Source organism: Leucoraja erinacea, chromosome 36 (genome assembly GCF_028641065.1).
Source record: "Leucoraja erinacea ecotype New England chromosome 36, Leri_hhj_1, whole genome shotgun sequence".
Taxonomy (NCBI): Eukaryota; Metazoa; Chordata; class Chondrichthyes; order Rajiformes; family Rajidae; genus Leucoraja; species Leucoraja erinaceus.
Genome location: NC_073412.1, coordinates 7,571,629 through 7,597,300, shown reverse-complemented (window position 1 = coordinate 7,597,300; position 25,672 = coordinate 7,571,629). Strand labels below are relative to the sequence as shown.

At 48.3% G+C, this 25,672-nt stretch overlaps 3 protein-coding genes across 4 annotated transcripts in view; 2 read left to right on the top strand and 1 right to left on the bottom strand.

The window, feature by feature from the left end:
- The window catches only part of LOC129713517 (protein unc-45 homolog A-like), a 35,824-nt gene extending 31,978 nt beyond the window's left edge, over nt 1-3,846 (top strand). Inside the window, exons 19-20 of the mRNA XM_055662596.1 lie at nt 1,015-1,170; nt 1,659-3,846. Coding sequence (XP_055518571.1) covers nt 1,015-1,170; nt 1,659-1,931 — 429 coding nt within the window. The 3' untranslated portion in view covers nt 1,932-3,846. The remainder of the gene's footprint in view (nt 1-1,014; nt 1,171-1,658) is intronic.
- A 459-nt stretch (nt 3,847-4,305) lies between these two features.
- rccd1 (RCC1 domain containing 1) lies at nt 4,306-15,794 on the top strand. Of its 2 annotated transcripts, none has more exons than XM_055662592.1 (8): nt 4,306-4,580; nt 6,651-6,887; nt 7,688-7,841; nt 8,628-8,749; nt 10,443-10,562; nt 11,457-11,609; nt 14,146-14,175; nt 15,648-15,794. In XM_055662592.1, the coding sequence occupies exons 1-8, from the start codon at nt 4,376-4,378 to the stop codon at nt 15,791-15,793; spliced, it is 1,167 nt and encodes a 388-aa protein (XP_055518567.1). In that variant the 5' UTR covers nt 4,306-4,375; the 3' UTR covers nt 15,794. The 2 variants fall into 2 exon arrangements, with proteins under 2 accessions (XP_055518567.1, XP_055518566.1); XM_055662591.1 differs by having other exon boundaries at nt 10,443-10,574.
- Nucleotides 15,795-15,942: 148 nt separating this feature from the next.
- Nucleotides 15,943-25,672, bottom strand: part of LOC129713515 (calcium and integrin-binding protein 1-like) — an 11,844-nt gene continuing 2,114 nt past the window's right edge. The window contains exons 2-8 of the mRNA XM_055662593.1: nt 23,638-23,767; nt 22,862-22,896; nt 20,799-20,898; nt 19,537-19,690; nt 17,113-17,231; nt 16,386-16,474; nt 15,943-16,111 (exon numbers count right to left, since the gene is read on the bottom strand). Coding sequence (XP_055518568.1) covers nt 16,090-16,111; nt 16,386-16,474; nt 17,113-17,231; nt 19,537-19,690; nt 20,799-20,898; nt 22,862-22,896; nt 23,638-23,688 — 570 coding nt within the window. The 5' untranslated portion in view covers nt 23,689-23,767 and the 3' untranslated portion in view covers nt 15,943-16,089. The remainder of the gene's footprint in view (nt 16,112-16,385; nt 16,475-17,112; nt 17,232-19,536; nt 19,691-20,798; nt 20,899-22,861; nt 22,897-23,637; nt 23,768-25,672) is intronic.

Genomic DNA, 25,672 nt, shown 5'->3' with positions numbered 1-25,672 from the left:
ATTAAGAAACCGGTAACATATAAGGTTTATGACCCTCACATTGGAACAGGGAATGTTGTCCATCTGAAATGCTGACTGATTTCTCTCTCCACAGAGGCTGTCTGACCTTCTGAGTAACTTCAGTATCTTCTGTTTTCATTTCCAGCATCTGCATTTTTTTTTGGGGGGGGGGGGGTTTAGTAACTAGCTAAAATATTGAGTAAGATAGACACAAAAAGAGTAACTCAGCGGGACAGGCAACATCTGAGAGAGAAGGAACGGGTGACGTTTCGGGTCGAGACCCAAAAATTGAGTCTGAAAATGCTCCTGACAGGAAACGTCACTTGTCCAGGTGTTGCCCAGAAATCCTGTATAAATGCAGAAACACTGAGTTACTCCAGCCTTTTGCAATGAAAGCTAACATACCATTCGCTTTCTTTACTGCCTGCTGCACCCTGCATGCCTACCTTCAATGACTGAGTGACACCCAGGTCATCATCCTTTTAGTAAAGCATGGAGGGGAATAGCATTTTCTTCTGTCTGTAAACATGTGATGGAATGGATTGATTGTCACGGTGGCGCAGCGGTGGAGTTCCTGCCTTACAGTGAACGCAGCGCCGGAGACCCGGGTTCGATCCCGACTACGGGCGCTGTCTTTACGGAGTTTGTACGTTCTCCCCGTGACCTGCGTGGGTTTTTCTCCGAGAGCCTCGGTTTCCTCCCACACTCCAAAGACGTACAGGTTGGTAGGTTAATTGACTTGGTAAATGTAAAATTATCCCTAGTGGGTGTAGGATAGTGTTAATGTGCGGGGATTGCTGGCCTGGTGGGCCTGTTTCCACCGCGCTGTATCTCTAAACAAAACCTAAAGGTATAGCAATGAAACGCCCTTTGGCCCACTGAGTCCATGCTGATCATCAATCACCCGTTCGCAGAAATTCTATGTTAACCCGCTTGCTCCTTGTTTAGATGGGAAAGCAATATTTATTTGCTGCTGCCCGACTTCTTTGTCGCTCCCTTTGTGTGTGGTCTCAGGTGCAGGAGATGTTCCTGGCCGAGGGCTCGGATCGGCTGAAGCTCCTGGTGCTGTACAGTGGCGAGGAGGAGGAGAAGTTGAGGTGTGCCGCTGCGGGCGCTGTGGCCTTCCTGACGTCGCTGCAGCCAAAACTCTGCACCAAGCTGACACAGGTGGTAAGTACCTCCGGCACTCTCCCCTGCTCACTGAACCTCTGCATACCGTCCCTGCTCACTGCTGCACACCAGCTCACTAGATCTCAGCAGACCCTTCCCCCCCCGGCGATCAGACAAACGGCACAACGGTAGAGTTGCTGCCCTACAGCGCCAGAGACCCTGGTTCTATCGTGACTGCCGGTGATGTTGGAACGTTCCCCCTGTGACTGCGTGGGTTTTCTCCGGGTGCTCCGGTTTCCTCCCACACTCCAAAGATGTAGGTTAATTGGCTTCTGTAAATTGCCCCTATCGTGTAGGATAGTGTCAGTATACGGAGTGGTCACTAGTCGGCACAGACTCGGTGGGCCGAAGGGCCTGTTTCCACGCTGTATGTCTAAAGTCTAAAGATGTCCACCTGGACTATGCGAGATGTACCTTGCAGCGTTCTGTTTGTTGTTGCAGCGTTCTGTTTTGTTATTACGCTTTGTCTCTCCTTCCACCCCCGGCAGACCAGCCACTGGCTGGAGATCCTGCAGGCGCTAGTGCTGAGCCCCAACGCGGACCTGCAGCATCGCGGCGCCGCCATCACCCTCAACCTGATGAACGCTGACCGGGAGCTCGCCGCGCTGCTCATGGACTCGGAGATGATGGAGATCATGTCCACGCTGGCCAAGGACGGCGACGAGAAGAAATCCAAAGTGTCGGCTACTGCCAAGGACTGCCTGAAGCGGGCGGTGGAGTACGGGCTCATTAAACCAAGCGAGGAGGGGAGCAGCCCCTAGTGGGAGCAAGGGCAGGACGTAGCGGGGATCTTGCAGCTCAGAAACACTTGCACTATGCTCTTCACTGCAAACCTGTGACCTCTGGATGAATAATCTGTTCCACATTATGCCTATTGATAACATACTACTACTGAATATTGCAATGGCAGCCCTTTACTGTTTGCAGAGTTGAACCCTGCAAGGGAGCTCAGTCTTATGACACGGCATAATTGATTTACACGAGGTGTTGCAGGATTTTTCTGTGCTGTCACTTTTACCAAAGTCTGATCTCTCCAGTGGTACAACACAACAGTTGAGTCTTTCTACGCCGGTTTCTAGGCATCCTGCCGTGCATCGATTGGCACATTCAGCCGGTCACCGCAGCTGATAGTGATACGGAGATGTCTGGTAGGGCAGAGAGGGTGATGGACACTTGCTCCATCGGGCAAATGAGGAAAAAGTCATCTAAGGCAATTCAAACCAGTCTAGGAGATCTCCCAGCCTGAAATCTCCAGATTCCTCTCAGGGATGGGTTGTCAGCACACCAGCGGGCAATGTGCTTCAGAGATTCTCTCTGGGAAAAGAACCATCGAATCCAATCTAGTCTAGCATAGTTAGTTTAATACCGAATGTGAACTTGTTTATTATCTGCATTCATGTAATTTTGCATATTCTAAAAAAACAATAATCGGGATCTTAAGTCACATTAGAAACTGGGGTAGAAACACACAAGCATCTGATTACTGAAGAAGGGTGCTGACCCGAAACATCCTTTTTCTTCCGAGATGCTGCCTGACCCACTGAGCTACTCCAGTACTTTGTGTCTACATCTGATAATAGCACCTGGATTAGGCAACCATGCATAATGGTCAAAGATGCATGAAAGCTTACCATTCCTGTGGAACCAGTGGCTTTGAGAAAACCACCCCAAAAATGGTAGTGTTTAATGAAAGGACCATGTCGCTGATAACTTAGGAATTCCCCATTGGCCTCAAAATGTTCTAATTATGAATTTAATTTCCAGATCTAGACGTTTCCAGGCATTAATGTTAATTGAATCTTAAAATTGTACGTGTAATGATAATTGGTTTTGATGACATTTGTGTCGGAAAATTTAGCGTGAAGTAAATTTGGATGTTCGGCTTTGAACGATCAGCTTGTGGTCAGTGGAAGAGAGTGGGCAGAGTTTACGGGTTAGGATGGTTAACCTGCAGGAGATAGAAACGTAAAGAGATGTGATGGGGTTGGGACAAGCATTTGCAGAACAACTCAACAATGTAATGGCCACTTCCAGCAGATGATGTGAAATGAAATAATTTGACATGATCAATATTTTTTTTTGATACATTGCCTCTATAACTCATTGCCCTTCAAGGCTAGGCACATATTCTCCAGAGGCAGAGTGCTTTTAGGACATGAGGACTATTTAATCAGTGTATGAGCTGTTCTTTTGTAATTGTTCTTGAACCTGGTCCAAATAGCTGACATGATAAAATGCATAACTGAATGGATGAGCAGCCAGGTTTGTGGACAATAAGAGATGCAAGTTCTGGTCTCTTAGGATTAGTTGTGGAATTGAAATTCAGGTGATGGTAAACATGGAAGTACAGGAATTCATTTTTAAAATACGTATAGAATAATATAGTGGTTCATAAATCTAGCCTTGACCATTCTAAATTGGTATTTGGACCTGAACTGTCAATAGTCAATAGAAATGTCTCTAGATGCTGCCCAACCTGATGAGTTCCTCCAGCACTTTGTGTTTTACTCGACATTCTAGCATCTGCTGTTCCTTGTGTATGTTTCACAATTGCCTTTTCTTACTTTGTGTTCTTTTTCAGCTGTAAAACTGTTATTTTGTTATGTAATCATTCCACTTGCCAACGAGCTGCCCCCACTTAAGTGAATACCCACCAATAAAGCCACTTGTATTTGTTATTATGTTTGGATGAATTTGGATAATATAAGTGCAGGGCAATAGTTGACAGAGAGAAGCTGGGCAGGAGGGCGTCCCTTCTCAACATGGCGGCGGTCGAGCCCGCCCTGTGCGTGGTTGCTGTGGGGAATGAGGGCGGTCCTTCTCAACATGGCGGCGGTCGAGCCCGCACTGTGCGTGGTTGCTGTGGGGAGTGAGGGCGGTCCTTCTCAACATGGCGGCGGTCGAGCCCGCCCTGTGCGCGGTTGCTGTGGGGAATGAGGGCGGTCCTTCTCAACATGGCGGCGGTCGAGCCCGCCCTGTGCGCGGTTGCTGTGGGGAATGAGGGCGGTCCTTCTCAACATGGCGGCGGTCGAGCCCGCACTGTGCGCGGTTGCTGTGGGGAGTGAGGGCGGTCCTTCTCAACATGGCGGCGGTCGAGCCCGCACTGTGCGCGGTTGCTGTGGGGAGTGAGGGCGGTCCTTCTCAACATGGCGGCGCGGCCGGCGGTTTGGAAAGTAACGGCCGTCGGTTGTCCGTCACTCTGGGGATGGCGGCGACAGCAGCGGCCGCTCCGTCCACCCCCGGCCGCTGGTTTGGCTTCGGCTTTAACCGCTTCGGGCAGACAGTTCCCGGCGTGGCGGCTGACAGGGTGCTGGAACCCGGCCAGCTGGCGGCCTGCGGCTCGGGGCCACGACCGGGGCACAGCAAGGACAAGGTCTGCCCGGCCTGGAGTCACTCGGCCGGCTGGAGAGGCGAGTCCGTGCGGGGGGGGAGGCCTGGAACAGCATCTCATATTTCGCATGGGCGCATGAGTACTTACGAATGAATGAATACTTTGTCACAGTGAAATTCTTTGCTTGCATACTCAGGTATGCAAATAGAAACATAGAAAACAGGTGCAGGAGTAGGCCATTCGGCCCTTCGAGCCTGCACCGCCATTCAATATGATCATGGCTGATCATCCAACTCAGTATCCCATCCCTGCCTTCTCTCCATACCCCCTGATCCCCTTAGCCACAAGGGCCACATCTAACTCCCTCTTAAATATAGCCATTGAACTGTGTGGCCTCAACTACCCTCTGTGGCAGAGAGTTCCAGAGATTCACCACTCTCTGTGTGAAAAAAGTTCTTCTCATCTCGGTTTTAAAGGATTTCCCCCTTATCCTTAAGCTGTGATCCCTTGTACTGGACTTCCCTAACATCGGGAACAATCTTCCTGCATCAGGAAGTCGCCATGTAAGGGCACTTACAAAGTAAGCACAGTATCCGTGCCAGGTCTGCCTTTGTTCTCCTCCAGTTACGGTTGCACAGTGGGCGAGTTGCTGCCTTACAGCGCCAGAGACCCGGGTTCCATCCTGACTATTAGTGCTGGAGTAACTCAGCGGGCAGGCAGCATCTCTGGATAGAAGGAACGAGACCCTTCTTCACACTGGTTAGGGAGAAGGGAAACGAGAGATATAGACGGTGATGGGGAGAGATAAAGAACAATGAATGCCGTGGTAACGGCTAGCTTCTTTCAGCTTCGGACGATAGCTAAAATAAAACAATTCCTCACAGTTTGATGACCTCGAAAAGATCATCCACACATTTATCTCCTCCCGCCTAGATTACTGTAACTCCCTTTACAATGGCATCAGCCAATCCTCCCTGTCCCACCTGCAACTGGTCCAAAACACCGCAGCGAGACTCCTGACGGGCGCCCGAAAAAGGGACCACATCACCCCGATCCTGGCCTCACTCCACTGGCTCCCTGTGCGGTTCCGAATAAATTTCAAGATCCTCCTCTATGTCTACAAAGCCGTCAATGGGCTTGCCCCCACCTACATAAAAAGTCTTCTCACCCATCACTCCACCTCCAGGTCCCTCAGATTGGCCGACTTTGGGGTTGCTGAACATCCTGCGGTTTAGGCATAAGCTCAAGGGCGACCGTGCCTTTGCGGTTGCAGCTCCTAGACTGTGGAACAGCATCCCTCTTCCCATCGGAACTGCCCCCTCCATCGACTCCTTTAAGTCTAAAACTTATCTGTACTTCCAAGCCTTTCTTAACGTCCTCTGAGTGAGGGCTATATGTATGTAGTTTGTTTGTTTATACTATTATAACAAATGTAATGCACTTTGGCCAACGAGAGTTGTTTTTCAAATGTGCTATAGAAATAAATATGACTTGACTTGACTACGGGTGCTGTCTGTGCGATGTTTGTACATTGTTCCTGTTTCCTCTGGGTGCTCCGGTATCCTCCCTCATCCCAAAGACGTGTAGGCCACGGTCCGCCGGGTCCTCCGCGCACGGGCGGGCTCGGCAGCTACCCCCTACAGGCCGCGGTACGCCGGGTTTTGCTTTCGGTCAGAAGACCGCGGCAGCTCTTGCTGGCTTGCCGATTTCCCCTGTAGGCCGCGATGCCTTGTGGAATCAGGGAATGGCGAGGAAAGTGTATGAAGAACGAGTGACGAAGGGCCGTATTCGCTAAATTTAACAATGCAATTATGTCAAACAAAGCTTTGAAAAGTAAAAACAAAGCTATAGTGCTGGAAATATTCAGCAGATTAGACAGCATCTGTGGAGAGCAAATCAAAGATAATGTTTTACTCATTATAAGTAAACTCTTCTCTTCTCTCTAGCAGAGCTGCCAGAGCTGCTGAGTATTTGCATCAGTGTTTCTCCTGTCACCCTGCAGCATTGTAATCCTGCAAATGTGATTTTCAGGAAAGGAGATGAAATATGTGTTTACAGGTCATTTCATGGCCCATTCAGTCTGCTTAAGGTCATTGTAAGCCTTCAGAGTTAGTTACATCCCACTAATGTTGTTTCTGTTTGGCCGCAGGTGATGGATCTATTCATTTCTGGGGCTTTGTTGCCGATGGTCCTCGGCACCAGATATACATTAACAACCGGGATCAACAACGATGCAGAGACATCCTGACCTCGGAGAAATACCTGCTAACGTTGTGGCAGGATAGAGTGGAGTGCTGGGATGTCCCAAGCCTCTGCCCCACTGTAGACACCATGGGTTCTGTGATTTGGACTAAACATCTACAGGAAGAGGAGAATCCAAACACAGGTATAGCAGTTGAAGCCAGTCTTTGCTCTTGTCAGGATTCTTTTCCTCAAGATTCAAGAGAGTTTATTGTCATGTGTCCCAGATAGGACAATGAAATTCTTGCTTTGCTTCAGCACAACAGAATATCGTAGGCATAAATAAATACAGAACATATCAGTGAGTCCATATACCATTGAATATATATATGTGTGTATATATATATGTGTATATATATATATGTGTGTGTATATATATGTGTGTATGTATATATATATATATGTGTATATGTATATATATACACATACACACACATATATATATATATATATATATATATACACGCATATATATATATACACATATATATACACATATATACACATAAATAAGCATATAAAGTGCAATAGGCTATTAAAGTTCAGATTTTTGTTTGAGTTGAGTTTAATAGTCTGATGGCTGTGGGATGCCTGTGAGGTGCCTGTGCCCACCCTCCCATTATGGTTGACGGAGTTTATGGTTGGATTACAGATTGGGGTGGCACAGCGGTAGAGTTGCTGCCTTACAACTCGAATGGCGCCAACTCGGTGGGCTGAAGGGCCTGTTCCCGCTCTGTATAGCTAAAGTCTAAAGAGCTATCATCTGCTTTCGTTCCATCTCCTGTAATCCTCCACTTGCCCATTCTTCTCCCAGCCAGAGAACACAACTGGGTTCAACTTGTCCTCATCTTCCATCCACCAGTCTTCACGTTCGATGCATTATCTTCAGGATTTCTTGTCTTTATTACATTCTCCCTATCTCACTCGCTCCCTTTCCCTCTGCAGCATTTCCATTAATCCCCGGCGGCTACATTACCACAACTCCTCCATTCTACAAGCCTCTGTCACCACGGCTTCAGGCGAGGAGGCTGGCCCTGGGCGGTGAACATGCTCTCTTGCTGACCTTTGACTGGACGCTGTATTCCTGGGGCTCCGGACGGTAAAGCTTATGTTTTTAATTTAATTACGGGATATCTTCCTTTGTAGCTGAACCCTGTTCTGAAATATGAGCACAACCTGCATGTTAAGGGATCGAAAGAGTGACACAAAGTGCTGGAGTAACTCAGCTGATCAGGCAGCATCTCTGGGGGGAAAAGTTTTTTTTAAATCGAGACCCTTCTTTTTAGCCACCGATGCTAACATCTGATGTAACATGGTTTGTCTGATGGAATTCAGATGAAGTATTTTCCAACATTTTACCATGTTAAAGGTGCAAGGGTAATATTGTGCATTATGACAACTTCTGATCATATTCACACTTTGATGTTAGTGTGGGTGACGGGAGATCATGTAGTTCGCGGGTGTAATGGGGAAACCCGGGATCACTGACTAAATCCCGCGCGATTAACTCTGACTGAATCATTAAATCACTTCATCTTTATTCCAATCTACTTTAACTTTCAAACTATTAATCCATTTCATCCTGGTTTCCCCCCAGATCTTTCCTGTATTGAGAATATTTCTACGTAAACGGAAGTATGCTTTCATTTTAAAAAGCATTCTCGTCCCTCTAAACTTTCTTTATACTGCTGGTTGACTAACGTTCCACTTCAGGCGGATCAGATCCGGAAGGTTGTATGTCCGTCCTTTCTCAGTACAGATGCTGCCTAGCCTGCTGAGTTCCTCCAGCTCTCTCCATCTACAGCATCTGTATATGCATGTGTGTGTGGATATACAGGTCCGGTACCCTGGTTCTGTTTTAGCAGCTTGCTATTCCTGGTTGCAGACATGGTCAGTTGGGACATGGCAGTGTTGAGGATGAAGCAGAGCCACGGGTTGTGGAGGCGTTGCATGGACTGGCGATGGCTGAGATAGCAGCGGGGACCTGGCACTCCATATGTACCAATGGTAAGCTTTGACATTGTGCCTGGGCTGTGCCTGCTCACTATTTGCAACTCCCTGACACATATGTAGTTTAGTTTAGAGATACAGCGCGGAAACAGGCCCTTCGGCCCACTGAGTCTGCACCGACCAGCGATCCCTACACACTAGCACTACCCTGCACACACTCGGGACAAATTACATTTACACCAAGCCAATTAATCTGCAAACGTGCATGTCTTTGAAGTGTGGGGAGGAAACCGAAGATCTCGGAGAAATCCCATGCGGTCACGGAGAGAACATGCAAACTCCGTACAGACAGCACCCGTAGTCAGGATTGAACCCGGGTCTCTGGCGCTGTAAGCTCTATAAGGCAGCAACTCTACCGCTGCGCCACCCTGTGCAATGTTGGTGTCTCCACAGGTTCAAAAGGCAAAGGCTATTGAGTTTATCTCCACCATTGAAAACTAGCCTCAGAGCCTCTATAGATGACCATTGAGGGACATCTTGGGGTCGTATAGCAAGGGAGCTAGAGAGTAATATATCTTGCACTACAGAAGCAGGCAATCCAGTCCGTATAGTCCACTCTGACCAACAAGCACCTATTTTTATATTAATCCTACACTTATCACATTTTATTCTCCCTATGTTCTTCTCAACAGTTCCCAGATTCCATCGCTAATCTAAACACTAGGGGCAAGTTACTGCGACCTTGAACCCACCAACCGATACGTCTGAGATGTAGGAGGAAGCCTGAGAACGTGGAGGAAACCCACGTGGTCACAGGGAGCACGTGCAAACTCCACGTTCGATGTTCTAATGGGCTGTGACAAAATATTTGTTTCCTTTGCCGATCATTAGTGTGCCATTCTCAGTTTAGTTTGGTGTACTGTCACGTGTACCGAGATACAGTGATAGGCTTTTGTTGCGTGCTAAGCAGTCAGCGGAAAGACTATAGATGATTACAATTGGTCTGTCCACAGTGTACAGATATGTGATCTCGGGAATAATACTTAGTGCAAGGTAAAATCCAACTAATGATGGTACGAGGGTCTCCAATGATGTGGATAGTAGCTTAGGACCACTCTCTAGTTGTTGGTGGGTTGGTTCAGTTGCCTGATAAAAACTGGGAAGAAACTGTTCCTAATCTGTGGGTAGAGATGTCGTTAAGAAGTTGCATTAGACTTTGTGAGAATATTTTCAGGCAAGAGTCACAACTTTGTGATCGCAGCAACCATCCAGGTTTTCCCGTGGTAGCCCATCTCCGGAACTTCTCAGCCAAGATAGACCAGCATCAGTGATCGGACTTCCTCCTCCGCTATCCTGCGATCATACATTTATCCGACACTTTTAAAAATAATTTTCCCAAATCTAGATCGGAAGATATTGGCACTATCTGAGAGATTTACTTGGGGCTTTCTTAAGGGCCTGTCCCACTTTCAGGATCTATTTCACGACCTTTTTTACTTGTGGACATTTTACATCATGTTGAAAAAACGCCCCGACCTACTTGATGCCACGAGTACCTACGACTAGCATCACGACCTGCTACGACCTCATGCCGACCATGCTACGAGTTTGAGTCAAGAGCAAACTCGGCAGGAGGTTGTGGAAGTGGGACAGGCCCTTTACTGAGAAATATACAGCGCTGCTCTGCTGTAAGAGATGGGATGTTTCTCGTTTTGTTTAATTAGAAATTGCATTTTTTTTAACTTATCAGCTTCGGGTGACGTGTACGTGTGGGGCTGGAATGAGTCCGGACAGTTGGGTCTGCCAACAAAACTGCAATCAGGGGAGGAACATCAACAGCTCTCCCTACAGACAGGGCCGTCTGGAGAAGGTGCGGAGATCTGTATGTACAAACTGCGTTAATATCTAAAGTTTTCCAAGTCTGCATTTGGTCTTGAAACACTCCAAATGCCCCTTTTAATTGATTTAGACAATAGGTGCAGGAGTAGGCCATTCGGCCCTTCGAGCCAGCACCGCCATTCAATGTGATCATGGCTGATCATCGCCAATCAGTACCCCGTTCCTGCCTTCTCCCCATATCCCCTGACTCTGCTATTTTTAAGAGCCCTATCTAGTTCTCTCTTGAAAGCATCCAGAGAACCTGCCTCCACCGCCCTCTGAGGCAGAGAATTCCACAGACTCACCACTCTCTGTGAGAAAAAGTGTTGTAGAGAAATGGCGCGGGAACGGGCCCTTCGGCCCACTCAGTCCCTGCTGACCAGCGATCACCAGCACTATCCTACACACACCAGGGGCCATTTGCAATTTTACCGAAACCAACATGGAACATGGTAGAAAACCCACGCGGTCAAACGGAAAACGTACAAACTCCGTACAGACAGCACCCGTAGTCAGGATCAAATCCGGGTCTCTGGCGCTGTAAGGCAGCAACTCTACCGCTGCGCCACCGTGCTGCCCCTGTGTTTGTAACACCAGTTCTGCAACAGCAAAAACGGAGTCACGGACAGTTATGTCTTTTGCTGCTCTTGGACTGCCACCTGTAATTCAACAAGTGTCTATTGTTGAGCTGAGAGCGTTATTTTGGGAAAATGCACAGTCATGATCTTTACTGTGTGGTTGTTCCCGAGTCATCAAAGTTGCTTGCTTAAGTTTGATGCCTTCAATAACATCACATGCACAGAATGTCTTGCATTCAGAGTTTGTAGGTGTTGATCAGTGTTTGCGTAAATGCCTCTGACTTAGACTATTAAATATTGACTTGCAGGCTCTCCGGCCCTGAAGGAGGCAGGTGAGGGGAATATCGGAAACGTTAATGTGTTCATCTCAATTCAAGCGTTTCCAGCCCTGTTGGACTTCCCAGGCGAGCTGGAGATGTGTAAAGTCAGCTGTGGGTCACGACATACGGCGGCTGTCACCAGTAAGTACCGACCGGCACTGGGAAATGTTTCTCTGCACACAACGGAGGCCACATCTGTGGTGTCAATATTGGCTTCAGTTGGGAAATTAATCATTTATTAGACAATAGACAATAGGTGCAGGAGTAGGCCATTCGGCCCTTCGAGCCAGCACCGCCATTCAATGTGATCATGGCTGATCATCCCCAATCAGTACCCCGTTCCTGCCTTCTCCCCATATCCCCTGACTCCGCTATTTTTAAGAGCCCTATCTAGTTCTCTCTTGAAAGCATCCAGAGAACCGGCCTCCACCGCCCTCCGAGGCAGAGAATTCCACAGACTCACCACTCTCTGTGAGAAAAAGTGTTTCCTCGTCTCCGTTCTAAATGGCTTACCCCTTATTCTTAAACTGTGTGTGGCCCCTGGTTCCGGACTCCCCCAACATCGGGAAAATGTTTCCTGCCTCTAGCGTGTCCAAGCCCTTAACAATCTTATAATGGAGACACAAGACGGGCTGCACGGCGGCGTGCCAGAGCCCCGGGTTCCATCCTGACTATGTATGCTGTCTGTACGGAGTTTGCACGTTCTCCCCGTGACCTGCGCGGGTTTTCCCCGGGAGCTTCAGCTTTCTCCCACACTCCAAAGACGTACAGGTTTGTAGGTTAATTGGCTTGGTAAAAATTGACCCTAGTGTGTGTAGGATAGTGTTAATGTGCGGAGATCGCTGGTCGGCACGGACTAGGTGGGATGCGCTGTATCTCTAAACTACAGCTGAAATCTTGAAGAAAGAACACAAACTGCGGAAGGAACAGTGGCTGTGGAGGGAACGGACTCCTTCAGTCTGACTGAATGAAGGGGAGTTAGCTGGTCGAGAGCAGCGAGGGGAAGGGGTGGAGCAAGAACTGGCAAGTGGTAGATGAAAGGAAGACAAAAGTGCTGGAGAAACTCAGCGGGTGAGGCAGCATCTATGGAGCGAAGGAAATAGGCAACGTTTCGTCCCGAGTTGCTCCATAGATGTTGCCTCACCCCAGCACTTTTGTCTACCTTCGATTTTCCAGCATCTGCAGTTCCTTCTTGAACAAGCGGTAGATGGATGCAGGGGGGTGGATGGCAAACGAGTCGGGCTGCGGAGACAGGTGGAGATAGTCACAAATACTGGAGCTGATGTTTGGGATGTTCAGTATTCTAACACGAGAATGAAAGCATTCACTCTCAAGCTGTCGAGAGGTGAATGTTACTCAGCGCTCCGTGACACCAGAACTACAAGTTTAATTTGATTTGGCCCACGTCTTCTTCTTGCGTATGGCGTGCACAGCCTAAAGTTGTAGGACAACTTGTTCTATTTGATCTTGCTTGATTGTGCACGCTAGGTTGATTGCATTCGTCGGAACAAGGCGGACCATGTGAAGGTTGCAATCTCCCACCCCATTCGGCCCACGATAGATTATTACTGCTGCCCTATTGTTATAATCCACAAGGTTAATGTGGGGGCAGAATACAAAATCCTTTCCACAAAACACCAAGAGATAACAGTTGAAATACAAGGTGGTGTAAATACAAGGAAGGAAGGAAGGAACTGCACCGAAGATCGACATAAAATGCTGGAGTAACTCAGCGGGACAGGCAGCATCTCTGGTGAGAAGGAACGGGTGACGTTTCAGGTCCAGACCCTCCTTCAATCTCCGAAACGTCGCCCTTTCCTTCTCTCTAGTGCCTGTCCCGCTTAGGAAACCTGAACAGAAACCTCTGGAGACTTTGCGCCCCACCCAAGGTTTCCGTGCAGTTCCTGGAGGTTCAGATTCAGATTCAATTTTAATTGTCATTGTCAGTGTACAGTACAGAGACAACGAAATGCATTTAGCATCTCCCTTGAAGAGCGACATAGCAAACGATTTGAATAAAAAAATAATAAGTGTCCGGGGGGGGGTGGTGATTGGCAGTCACCGAGGTACGTTGTTTAGTAGAGTGACAGCCGCCGGAAAGAAGCTGTTCCTCGACCTGCTGGTTCGGCAACGGAGGGACCTGTAGCGCCTCCCGGATGGTAAACAGTCCATGGTTGGGGTGAGAGCAGTCCTTGGCGAGGTTTTTGTCAGTCTCCCTACCTGCAGCCTCCGGGAACCGCACGGAAACCTTGGGTGGGGCGCAAAGTCTCCAGAGGTTTCCATTCGGGTTTCCTAAGTGGGACAGGGGCTTAAGGATGCTACCTGTCCCGCTGAGATACTCCAGCATTTTGTGTCTTGTCTGTCTGTGGTGTAAATTCACATTTCTGAAATATTAACCGGCACATATTCCTATTTTTAATTGTGAACTGTGGCAGTGATTTCCGTGATGCTGAATACAATGTGTAAAAAAAAAATCTCATTGAGGTTGGTAAAGTAAATGTGTGGGCCAATAATGTTGAGATTTAGGACATTGATGTCGTTTCATCAATTGGTTATTAATTGAGAGATTTGTAAGAGCATGTCTGTGTTAGTTTATGATCATAGAACCTCTCAAGGCAAGTTCCTGACATTGTTCCAATAATTAGCCTTTAAAGGACATTTCATTTTTGATTTCTAGGATGTGGTAAACTGTACACATGGGGATGGGGTAAGTACCAGACTTTATTCTGTTGCATGAGTTATTGGGTTGTGTTTGTGGTCTTCTGTGGAGTTGAAAGATGTGAGGTCTTCTGTGGAGTTGAAAGATGTGATGTGAGGCCCAGCCACTTGCATGCTGATGAATTTTGCATGCAGGTGGCATTTTCAGCTAAGTTTCTGTCTGCCAGTAGACAATAGGTGCAGGGGTAGTCCATTCGAGCCAGCACCGCCATTCAATGTGATCATGGCTGATCATCCCCAATCAGTACCCCGTTCCTGCCTTCACCCCATATCCCCTGACTCCGCTATTTTTAAGAGCCCTATCCAGCTCTCTCTTGAAAGCATCCAGAGGTTCTGCCTCCACCTGAGGCAGAGAATGCCACAGACTCACCACTCTCTGTGAGAAAGATGCTGTGTGCAGTCAGTGTAAGGTGTGGGCAGTTTGTGAGCTGAAGCCAAGCGTGATCTTACACCATGGCCAAGTCAAGTGGACTGGTCAAGGGACAGCCTTGCTTTCCCTCATTCCTGCCCCTGTGTAACTCAAGTAGACACAAGGAACTGCAGGGGCTGGTTATTGTCATGCCCCACAATCAGTCTTAAGGGTCCGACCTGAAACGTCACCTGTCCATGTTCCCCAAAGATGACCTTCTGAGTTACTCCAGCACTTTGTGGCTTTTACTTATTTTTCTTTGGCATTGTGGTCTTCCAAAAGAGGACTTGACTTGAGAATTAAGGGACAGAAGTTTAGGGGTAACATGAGGGGGAACTTCTTTAGTCAGAGAGTGGTAGCTGTGTGGAATGAGCTTCCGGTGGAGGCAGGTTCGATTTTATCTTTTAAAAATACATTGGATAGGTATTTGGACGGGAAAGGAATGGAGGGTTATGGTCTGAGTGCAGGTAGATGGGAAAATACGTGTTCGGCACGGACTAGAAAGGCCGAGATGGCCTGTTTCCGTGCTGTAATTGTTATATGGTTATAAAAGCAGGGGAGAATGCCAGAGTGGAATAGAGAGTGTTTAAAGATGTCTGATGATCGGATACGGATTCTTTCCTAAAGCCGGTGCTGACAGTGAAGCTGTTAAGTTTTGTGTGGAATGTGCACTTCCTGTTCATAAACCAGCCATGTGTTGCCTTCATTTCCGTCTGTGTTTATGGCTGTAAGTTGCCATGTCAACGTTAGATAACTAACCTGCAACCATTTTCTCCCTTCCACCTCCACCCTTCTCTCTCACACTTTTTGTCCTTTAATTTAATCTCTAGTCTTTGTCCACCCATCTGCCTATCACCCCCGCTAGACTATGTCCTGCCCCCACCACTATTAGTCTAGGGATGAGTTCTGACGTAAAACGTCACCGATCCATGTTCTCCAGAGATGCTGCCTGACCCGCTGAGTCACTTTGTGGCGTTTTTGTTCCCCTGCGTTTTATACACCTTGATCTCCCACTGCCGTTTGCTGTCAAGTGGATTGTTTGTATTTTCCAGGGAACTACGGCCAGCTTGGCCACGGCCAGACCGATAGCTCCGACGTTCCAAGGCTTGTGGAATACTTCACGGAAAACCATCTCGGGGTGATGGATGTTGTGTGCGGGCCCTGGAACACTTTTGTCTTTGCACAGGGAGGAATATGAAAGATTGTGATCTGTGTGTTTAAAATCGAGTGGAAATTCAGCCCCACGGGTTCCAGTGACTGGAGGTGCAGGTTCGAAACTTTTTAAAATGAGGCTCCCGCCAAAACAGCGCGCTGAAAGTACTGTTGTTGCCAGCAAAAGTGTGGGTGGTGAGAATGCGAAGACCTTTATTGCACTGTGAAAACATCAAGGATTGCGAGCGGGGGGGAAAAAATGCAGAAAAGCCAACTGCTCATTGAAATGCTCGCAGGAGAACGCTGAGGGAGTCGTGTGTTGCCAGGGGCCTTGCCTACACATCAGAGGACCATCTTGAATGAGCTGCAAGGTAAACACACAGCAGGTTAGGGAAGGGAAGAGGGGGGGGGGGGAAGGAAGGAAGGGGAGAGAGGGGGGAGGAAGGGGGGAGAGGGGAGAGGGGAGGGAGGGGGGGGGAAGGAAGGGAGGAAGGAGGGGGAAAGGAAGGGAGTGGGGGGGGGGGTGGAGGGGGGAGGGAGGGGAGAGAGAGAGGGGGAGGGAAGAATGTGAGGTGGGGAAGGACAATCCCCTCTCCCGTCTCCTCCCTCCTGGTGAGTGAAGGCGGCTCTTTTCTCACCTGACAAAGTCTGCGGATCTGGAGATGACGTGCTGGAACTCAGAGAGGTTGACTGTCCCGTCTTTGTCAATGTCAGATTCTTCCAGTATCTGGGGAGAAATATGACACAAAAGTCAAGTATACACACACACCTTCACAACGCCTTCAACACAATCTGTCCCCCAGTCCTCAACCAAAGCTCAGGGATCTAGAAATGCCACGGCACTGAAGAGATACCGAACGTGTGGGGCTGAACACCACACGTGCAGGCTATATTCAGGCACAGGCCTCAGCTTACAATGGTCGAGTATTATTTTTAATAATTCTAATATATACAATGCAAAATCAGCCAAATATTGAAAGAAATATTCTTGCATCAAATGCGCTCTTAAACAAGTGTATCGCCATCCTTATTGAGGATGCATTGCGGTCCTGGGAATCCCCCAGGGCGCCCCCGTGGAGAGCGCGTAGTCCCTCTCTAGTACCACCCGGGCATGGACGTAACCCTGGAAACGGGGCAGGCAGCCGGCTCGAGGCAGAGCCCTCTTCCGCCTGGAATGCCGTGACCCGCTCGCTGATGGCCAGCTTGGCCAGGCCCAGGAGCAACCCGACCAGGACATCTTCAGCCCTCCCCCCATAATGGGAAATGAAGGTGTTGCAACAAGACTAGTGACATCTAGATAAGTAGTGGGCAGCAGCACGATGGCGAGGCTGGACTCGCCGCGGCTCGGCGCACAGTGGTACGTACGTTGTTAATCAGCTGGTTCATCTCCGCCTCGCTCAGCTGGGTGTCGGCCGACTCTCCTGTCAGGCAGTTCACCAGCTTCTTCAGATCCTCTCTGTCCAACGTCCCATCATCATCAAAATCTGTCACCATGAAGAAAGCAGAAACGCTTTAGAGCAGTGGAGATAATTACTGCACACTAGGAACATGAAGCCACGAGCCCAAAGAGATCACAGCCTCCCCACCCCCACCCTCATAGTTCACCGTGGTTTCTCCGCCCTGGTGACTCTGCCTCCACAGTTCTCTCGGGGGGGGGGGGGGGGGGGGGGGGGGGGGGGGGGGGGGGGGTGGGAGGGGAAAGGGGGAAATGGAGAAACTAAAAAAGACATTTCTCCACATCACCATGCCCATCAGTAAAATGAGCCAGCCCTGAAACAACCAAAAACATCACTCGAATCATTGGTGAACCCCTTTCACCATCTACTGTGACATGCCCATGGTGTTGCAGTAAGGTCTCCTCACTGTCCTACACACCATCTAGTCGGGCTCAATATATCTTCATACAACAGCCTCATCACCTCAGTGAATTTCCCAATATCCGTCCTGAAATATGATCACAACAGTGCACATTAGTCCGTCTGTCTCCTCACCAGCCCCCGAGATCAAAGCATCCCTGCTTTTATACCACATATCCCTTACAATAAATAAAAGTTACCAGTATTGTTTCTCCTTCCTGCAGGGTGCTGTGATTGTATACAAAACTCCCCGCGTTCCATGCACAAAGATCGCCTCACACTTCTTCTTGTGTATGGCGTGCACAGCCTAAAGTTGTAGGACAACTTGTTCTATTTGATTGTGCACTCGGCGGACCAAGTGAAGGCTGCAATCTCCCACCCCGTTACACTCATCCCATTTAAATCAGTTGCTTTATCGTTCTTCCTTCCAAAGTGATAATCTCACATTTTACTCCATCTGCCACTTCTCCACATCCCATTGCAGCCTCTCTGTGTCAGCAGCACCACCTGCTAACCCACTTACCCCTGTATCATTCATCAGCCACCATCACAGTGCACGCACCTACATCTAAGCCGCTATTATAATAAATGGTTCCCATCCCTGGGACACTCATTAATGCCAATCGCTTATCTTCTCCCCTATCCATCATACGATATTACCTCCAACCCTGTACACTTTTATCTTGAAACTTAAATTAGAATAAGGGACAGGCCATTTAGGACGAGGAAAAGCTTTTTTCACCCAGCGAGTTGTGAATCTGGAATTCTCTGCCACAGAAGGCAGTGGAGGCCAATTCACTGGATGGTTTCAAGAGAGAGTTGGATACATCTAAACTCGTTTAGGTAAAGCTCTTAGGTCTAACGCAATCCAGGGATATGGGGCGAAAGCAGGAACTGGGTACTGATTCTGGATGATCAGCCATGATTGTATTGAATGAAGGGCCGAATGGCCTCCTGCACTGATTTTCTATGAGGATGCTGCCATAGTAATTGGGTCATACAGTGTGGAAACAGCCCCATGGAGATCATATCTTACAACGGACACCAGCAAGCAGGTGAAACAGGAATGCTGCCACAGTAGCCTTATCTGTCCAGAGGTATAAGGGCTGTGATGACAGTGAAGTTTTAGTTTATACATGAATGTTGTAAACTGTATATATATGTATGTTTGTGTGTGTGTGTGTGTGCATATGCATGTATCTATGTGGCCTATGTATGTATATGTGTATATATATATATACCTGTATATACACACACAAACATATACATATATATGTATGTAGATGAGATAAAGAATGAATTAATTGATGAATAGCGGAAAAGTGGTTGGAATAAATAGGTGTATACTTCCTCCTACTTTTCGAACATGCAAGATTTAATTTGTGATGTTTATGAGAAGTTACTCAATGAGTTGTGTATCGGTTTATTCTTGTTTTGTTTTGAACTTTTTTTGTTTGAAATAAAATCTATACTACTAGTACATGTTAGTAACACTCAATGATCACCTCCTCATTGCTTTTCCAGTTGAGGTCAACTACTTCAGATATCCCACTGGTCTCTAAGGACAAGATTAAAGGGCCTGTCCCACTTTCACCACCTAATTCAAGACCTTTTTAACCCGTGAACATTTTTCATCAGGCTTTGATCATTGATGCCACGAGTACCTCGACCTCTGTGATGACCAAGCTGCGAGTATGAGTCAAGGGCAAACTGGGCAGAGGTTGTGAAAGTGGGACAGGCCCTTAAGGAGTTTTACATATTCATTTTTTGGGGTAGGAGCAATGCTGAACCACAGGCTGGTGGGCAACAAGGCCTGTTCGCAGTGCCCCAGAGACACACAATAACACACCTCTGCCTAAGCTCCAAGAACCGTTTCATTGAACACTGGCAATGGTATGGATTGCACGGGGACCCAGGAGGAGATCAAACTCACCAAAGATCCGGAACGCGTAGTGCGACTTGATCTCGGGCGTTGCCGATTCACTAAACGCACTGAGCATGTCCAAGAAGTCCTCAAAGCACAAGCTGCCATCCCGGTCAAACGCTGTCGAGAACACAAGGCAGATTCTCTCTCGGAAAGGATTGGCCTGGAATCAGAGAGCATTATTTACAAACAAATCAGGTCTGAAGAAGGGCCCCAACACAAAACGTCACCTATCTGTGTTCTTCAGAGATGTTGCCTGACCCATTGACTTACTCCGGCACCCAGTGTCTTTTATAAACCAGCATCTACAGTTCCCTGCATCTACGACTTCAGCGCTTGCTTTGGACTGCAAAGGGTGCCAATACCTTTTTGCGTTGGGCCTCCTTACCGGTACAGACCATAATTAGGAAGAAGTGTGCGCCCGCGCCGCCGCCATTTTGTATCTCACCTATCTGTGTTCTTAAGAGATGTTGCCTGACCCATTGACTTACTCCGGTTGTCTTGCTTTTGAACTGTAGAGATAGTAAGTCTATTGACCAAGATGTAGAGATGAATATGGATGTGTGGCCACTGGCCAGCATGGATGTAAATTTACACAAGTCCATGTGACCTGCGATCCCCACACACTAACACTATCCACACCTACACACATTAGGGACAATTTACATTTATGCCAAGCCTATTAACCTACAAGCCTTTCAATACACTGCTACTTTCGAGAAACAGCGCGGAAACAGGCCCTTCGGCCCCACCGAGTCATTCAGTCACTCCCATACACTAGCAGTATCCCACACACACACACACACACACGGGACAATTTTACACCGATTAACCTACAAACCCGTAAGTCTTTGGAGAAAAGACAGGGAGAGCGTAAAACTCCGTGCAGGCAAGCGCCCGACGTCAGGATCGAACTGGGGTCTCTGGCGCTGTAAAGCAGCAACTCTACCGCTGCGCCACCGTGCCGCCCCACAACTTTCACAAAGTTCTCTCCACCAGTAACTGAGCAAGAACAACTCTCAGCCTGACCTTGAATCGTGGCTGCAACATAGACAATAGCTGCAAGAGTAGGCCATTCGGCCCTTCAAGCCTGCACCGCCATTCAATATGATCATGGCTGATCATCCAACTCAGTATCCCGTACCTGCCTTCTCTCCATACCCCCTGATCCCTTTAGCCACAAAGGGCCACATCTAACTCCCTCTTAAATATAGCCAATGAACTGTGTGGCCTCAACTACGACCATCGCCTCCACCCAAGCAATCTCATACCTTTAACTCCGGCAGCTCACAGATAGTACTCTGTGGAACTCTCGTGTGTTGGAAGTCGGTCAGATCATTGGACAGCAGCTGCTTGAAGAGTCGATAAGCACTTTGGATAAAAGGAATTGATGGATATTAATATTTTAAATCTGTTCTGAACGTCGTACAAAGCCAAGGCATATTTTTAGTTGTTGATTTCAAATTCACTAATAGATGAGGTACATCTTGTACACAGGGCATGTAGTTCCTCCACAACGAATGATCAGCTTCAATATCCTGTCATTGACTTGAACAGAATCCCCCTCCCTCCCCTCATCACATTAACCCCTTCTATGCTGCAGCTCCACACCTCCTGTATTCACCATTGTGTCCTTCAAAACCGGCAATAGACAATAGGTGCAGGAGTAGGCCATTCGGCCCCTCGAGCCAGCACCGCCATTCAATGTGATCATGGCTGATCGTCCCCAATCATAAAAGATAATTGTGTATTTTTGCACAATAACAATCTTTTCCCCCCCGTTTGCTGTCTCGCAACATTTTGCGCATAATTTATGCACAATCTACATATGATTTATGCCTAATTTACATATGATTTATCTTTTGTGGGTGTTGAGTCGATGTACTTGTGATGCTGTTGCCGCAGGCTGGGTTTCCACTGCACGACCACATGACAATAAACTTGACATAGGACATGTCTCTCACTGTGAAGGCATAGTGTCTCTGCATTGGTCAATAAGTAGCGGTTATCAGGCAACTCTACCATCTTATAACCAACTAGAGAGTAGTCCTGAGCTACTATCTACCTCGTCGGACTGCCGACTGGCCCACTGCAGACTGCAGGAGTATGTGCTAAGGGACTCGCAGAAGCTTGGTGCAGCCAACGCCAAGGCTCGGTGGGGGAGGGCCACAGTCTAGGGTCCTTCCACTGCTGGACATAGGGGGCACGGTATGGTGGAGACGCCCCTTAAATTAAGGGAAGGTATCCCACGCCAGGGGGCCACATGAGTGGCACGGTTGAGGGACATTTTTTGTGGAAATGAAAATGTCAGATGGAATTTTCGCACTGTGTAAACATTGTATATATTTATTACTTGGACAGGGGCCACAGAGTGGCACAGGGGGAACTGTTTGGTGAAATTTGACAAATGTAAAAAATTGTATTGGAAAAATTTGTATAGTCTCCGAAAATGTCGGATGAATTTTGTTTGTTTGAATGGTTCAGGAATTGTATATATTTATCAATTGAATAAAGTCTATTTTGAAATAAAAATCTACCGCGTCGGACAAACTTTAATCAGACTTAATCTTGCACTAAATATTATTCCCTTCATCCTGTACACTGTGGATGTGCCCATTGTAATCATGTATAGTTCCTCCACACGCGTTCCTCCATAGTTCCTTAGCACGCAACAAAAAGGCTTTTCACTGTACCTCGGTACACGTGACAATAAACTAGAGAGTCAGTGTGGAAACAGGCCCCACGTGCCCACACCAGCCAACATGCCCCAGCTACACTAGTCCCACCTGCCTGCGTTTGGTCCATATCCATCCACACGTGTCCTATCCATGCACCTGTCCCAACTGTTTCTTAAATGTTGGGATAGTCCCTGCCTCAAACTACCTCCTCTGGCAGCTCGTTGCATACACCCACCAACCTACGTGTGAAAAAGTTACCCCTCAGATTCCTATTAAATCTTTTCCCCCCTCACCTTAAACTAAACTGGCCTAGAGGCCGGGGTGACCTTTAGCCTGAATGCCATGAGAGTAGCGCAGTGAATCGTTGACACCCTCACTCATTCTGGAGAAGGGTCTCGACCCGAAACGTCACCCATTCCTTCTCTCCAGAGATGCTGCCCGTCCCGCTGAGTTACTCCAGCATTTTGAGTCTACCTTCCTCCTCATGGCTGAGGGGTTAGATCACTGATGCTGTGGGTGGAGTGGTCCAGTCCTGTACCATATACACACCAGCAGATATGGCACCGCCCTGTACTATATACACACCAGCACAGTCCCTTAGCAACTGCTGCAGTGTCAAACCCCACCCTGCGTCAAGAATTAAAATCCCAACTTACTGCAGAATATCTTGCTTTGTTAGAAACGTCAGCTCCTGAAACAAAAGAACAAACATGAGACTGATGCAGCATTGTGACTGAAACAAAGGCAGGTTTCACAGTGAACCCAACCATTGACCAAAGATGGATGCTCCGTGTGTCGGGTTTAAACTGACAACAGACACAAAAGGCTGGAGCAACTTTTATTCGTGTCAGTAATAGCTCAGGAGAGCTCCGAGCTCAGAGCACAAGGAACAGTAAGGTTGGACCTTAGTTCTTGGTTCTTGGCCCTCCAAAATATTCCAAATGGAATTTAAACTGGAGGTGGTGAAGGGAGGGCTTAAGCCAGAAAGGGTTATTGGGAAGAAAGAGCTACTTTAAATGTAGTTGCATCTGGTTGGGTAACTATAGTAGGGTGGAGATTATTCCATGCTTTAATTGTGCGGGGGAAGAACGAATTGCTGTACACATCTGTCTTTGTCGCTGGGATCACAAATTGGATCGGATGCCCTCGTCTGCTCCTAATTGGTTTGGGTTTGGTGTAGGTCTTGTAGTCTAATGTCATTGAACCCCCTCAGGGGAGAGGGAGATATGGAAGGGAACAAAGAGAATGTCGGGTGTGAAAAGGACAGATCAAAGCAGATGGGGAGCAGCGAGAGAGGGTGCAGCAGAACTGTCGGTCAGCATGGAGCGAGTGGGCCTGAAGGGCCTGTTTCCACACTGCATCTCTTAACTAAACAAAAGTTCCGCTTGAGTCAGTATGTTTTCGAGCCACGAGCTGAATGCCTCGTCCCTACCTGATACTCAGAGAGCTGCTCCTTGGAGAGGTGACTTGCTGAAGCCCCCATCTCCCCCCGACCAACAACCGGACCTCCAGGGAGCGGGAACCGACCGGGGTACTCACACCTCGCCAACCGGAACCAGGAGCTGGAAGGAAAACAAACAGCTCAGTGTGGATGAACAAACAAGATCCTAACGCCCCCTGTCCCACTTAGGAAACCTGAACGGAAACCTCTGGAGACTTTGCGCCCCACCCAAGGTTTCCGTGCGGTTCCCGGAGGTTTTCGTCAGTCTCCCTACCTGCTTCCACCACCTGCAACCTCCGGCAACCACCTGCAACCTCCGGGAACCGCACGGAAACCTTGGGCGGGCCGCAAAGTCTCCAGAGGTTTCCGTTCAGGTTTCCTAAGTGGGACAGGGGCATTAGAGTCAGAGGGTCGTACAGCATGCAAACAGGCCCTTCGGCCCAACTTGCCCATGCTAACCAAGATACCCCATCTACACTACTCCCACCTGCCCGTCTTTGGCCCAAATCTCCCGAACCCTGTCCTATCCATACACCTGTCCAATGATGTTACTGTACCTGCCTGAACTGCCACCTCTGGCAGCTCGTTCCATACACCCACCATCCTCAGCAAAAAAGTTGCCCCTCATGTTTACTATTAAGTCTTTCCCCTTTCACATTAAATCCGTGTCCTCTAGTTCTTGATGCCGCTCCCCTGGGACAAAGACTGTGCGTATTTGCTCTTTCTATTTGCCTCGTGGTTGTATACACCTCTACATGGTCACCCCTCAGCCTCCTGCGCTACAAGGAATTAGTGGAACGCCTCTGGGGACTGAGAAACTCATGTAAGAGTGCACGCAGGGTGCGTCTAAAACTGAGGACTCGGGTGAAGAGCTGAGAGAGGAGGTCCCAGTTACACCTGAGACAAGGGGAAAGACATTCAGTGAATCCCACAGTGCAGGAACAGCAGGGAGGACAACTATACCAGTTGCTGCTCACTCGGAGTCACGGCTGGTCCAGTACGTAGTCCTTGTACCTGATCCCCCACCTTCACGCGGTGCACACGCACAAGGCTGCATGCACACGGGTGAGGTTGCACACACATGGTTCACACGGATGAGGCCACACACATGGTGCACACATCCTCTGTGCATGGGCACATTTAACATGAAGAAGTCTTGGATAAAAAGGTCATGGTTTGCTCATCTCCAACATGTGCCATAGATGGAGACACCTCCACACACAGAGATAGATACAGACACACACTTCCATACACACGCACATGCACACATACACAGATAGATAGACACACACCTACAGACACACGCCTCCAGCCACACACACCGATAGACACACACCTCCATACACACAGATAGATAGATACAGACACACACGCCTTCACACACACACACCTGCACACACACATACCTCCACACACACCTCTATCAAAAAACACACACATTTCCCTCCAAACACCTCCACACCCACACACACACACACACACACCCGCACACACCCACGCACACACACCCACACACCCACACACACCCACACACACCCGCACACGCGCACACACACACACCCACACACACACCCGCACACACACACCCACACACACACACCCCACACACACACACACACACACACACACCCGCACACACACACACACACACACACACACACACATACACACACACACACCCTTCCAAACACGTGCACACCTCCACACATAGACACTCCCCCTCCAAAGACACACAAAACTCACAGGTAGTCACACCTACACCCACACCCCCCCTTAGACAGAAAGACCAACGCACACACCTCTACATACAGGCACTCCCCCTCCAAAGATACACATACAAACTCATAGACAGAGACACACCTACAACACCCCCTTAGACAGACAGAGCAACACACACCTGAAATCCTGACGGTTGATATGAGAACATAATCTGGAGACTGTGGGTTGGAGTGGGGGTAAGATTCCGCTACACACATCCTCCTGTATTATTAATCTGATCAATGATAGTTTGGCATCTCGTTACATA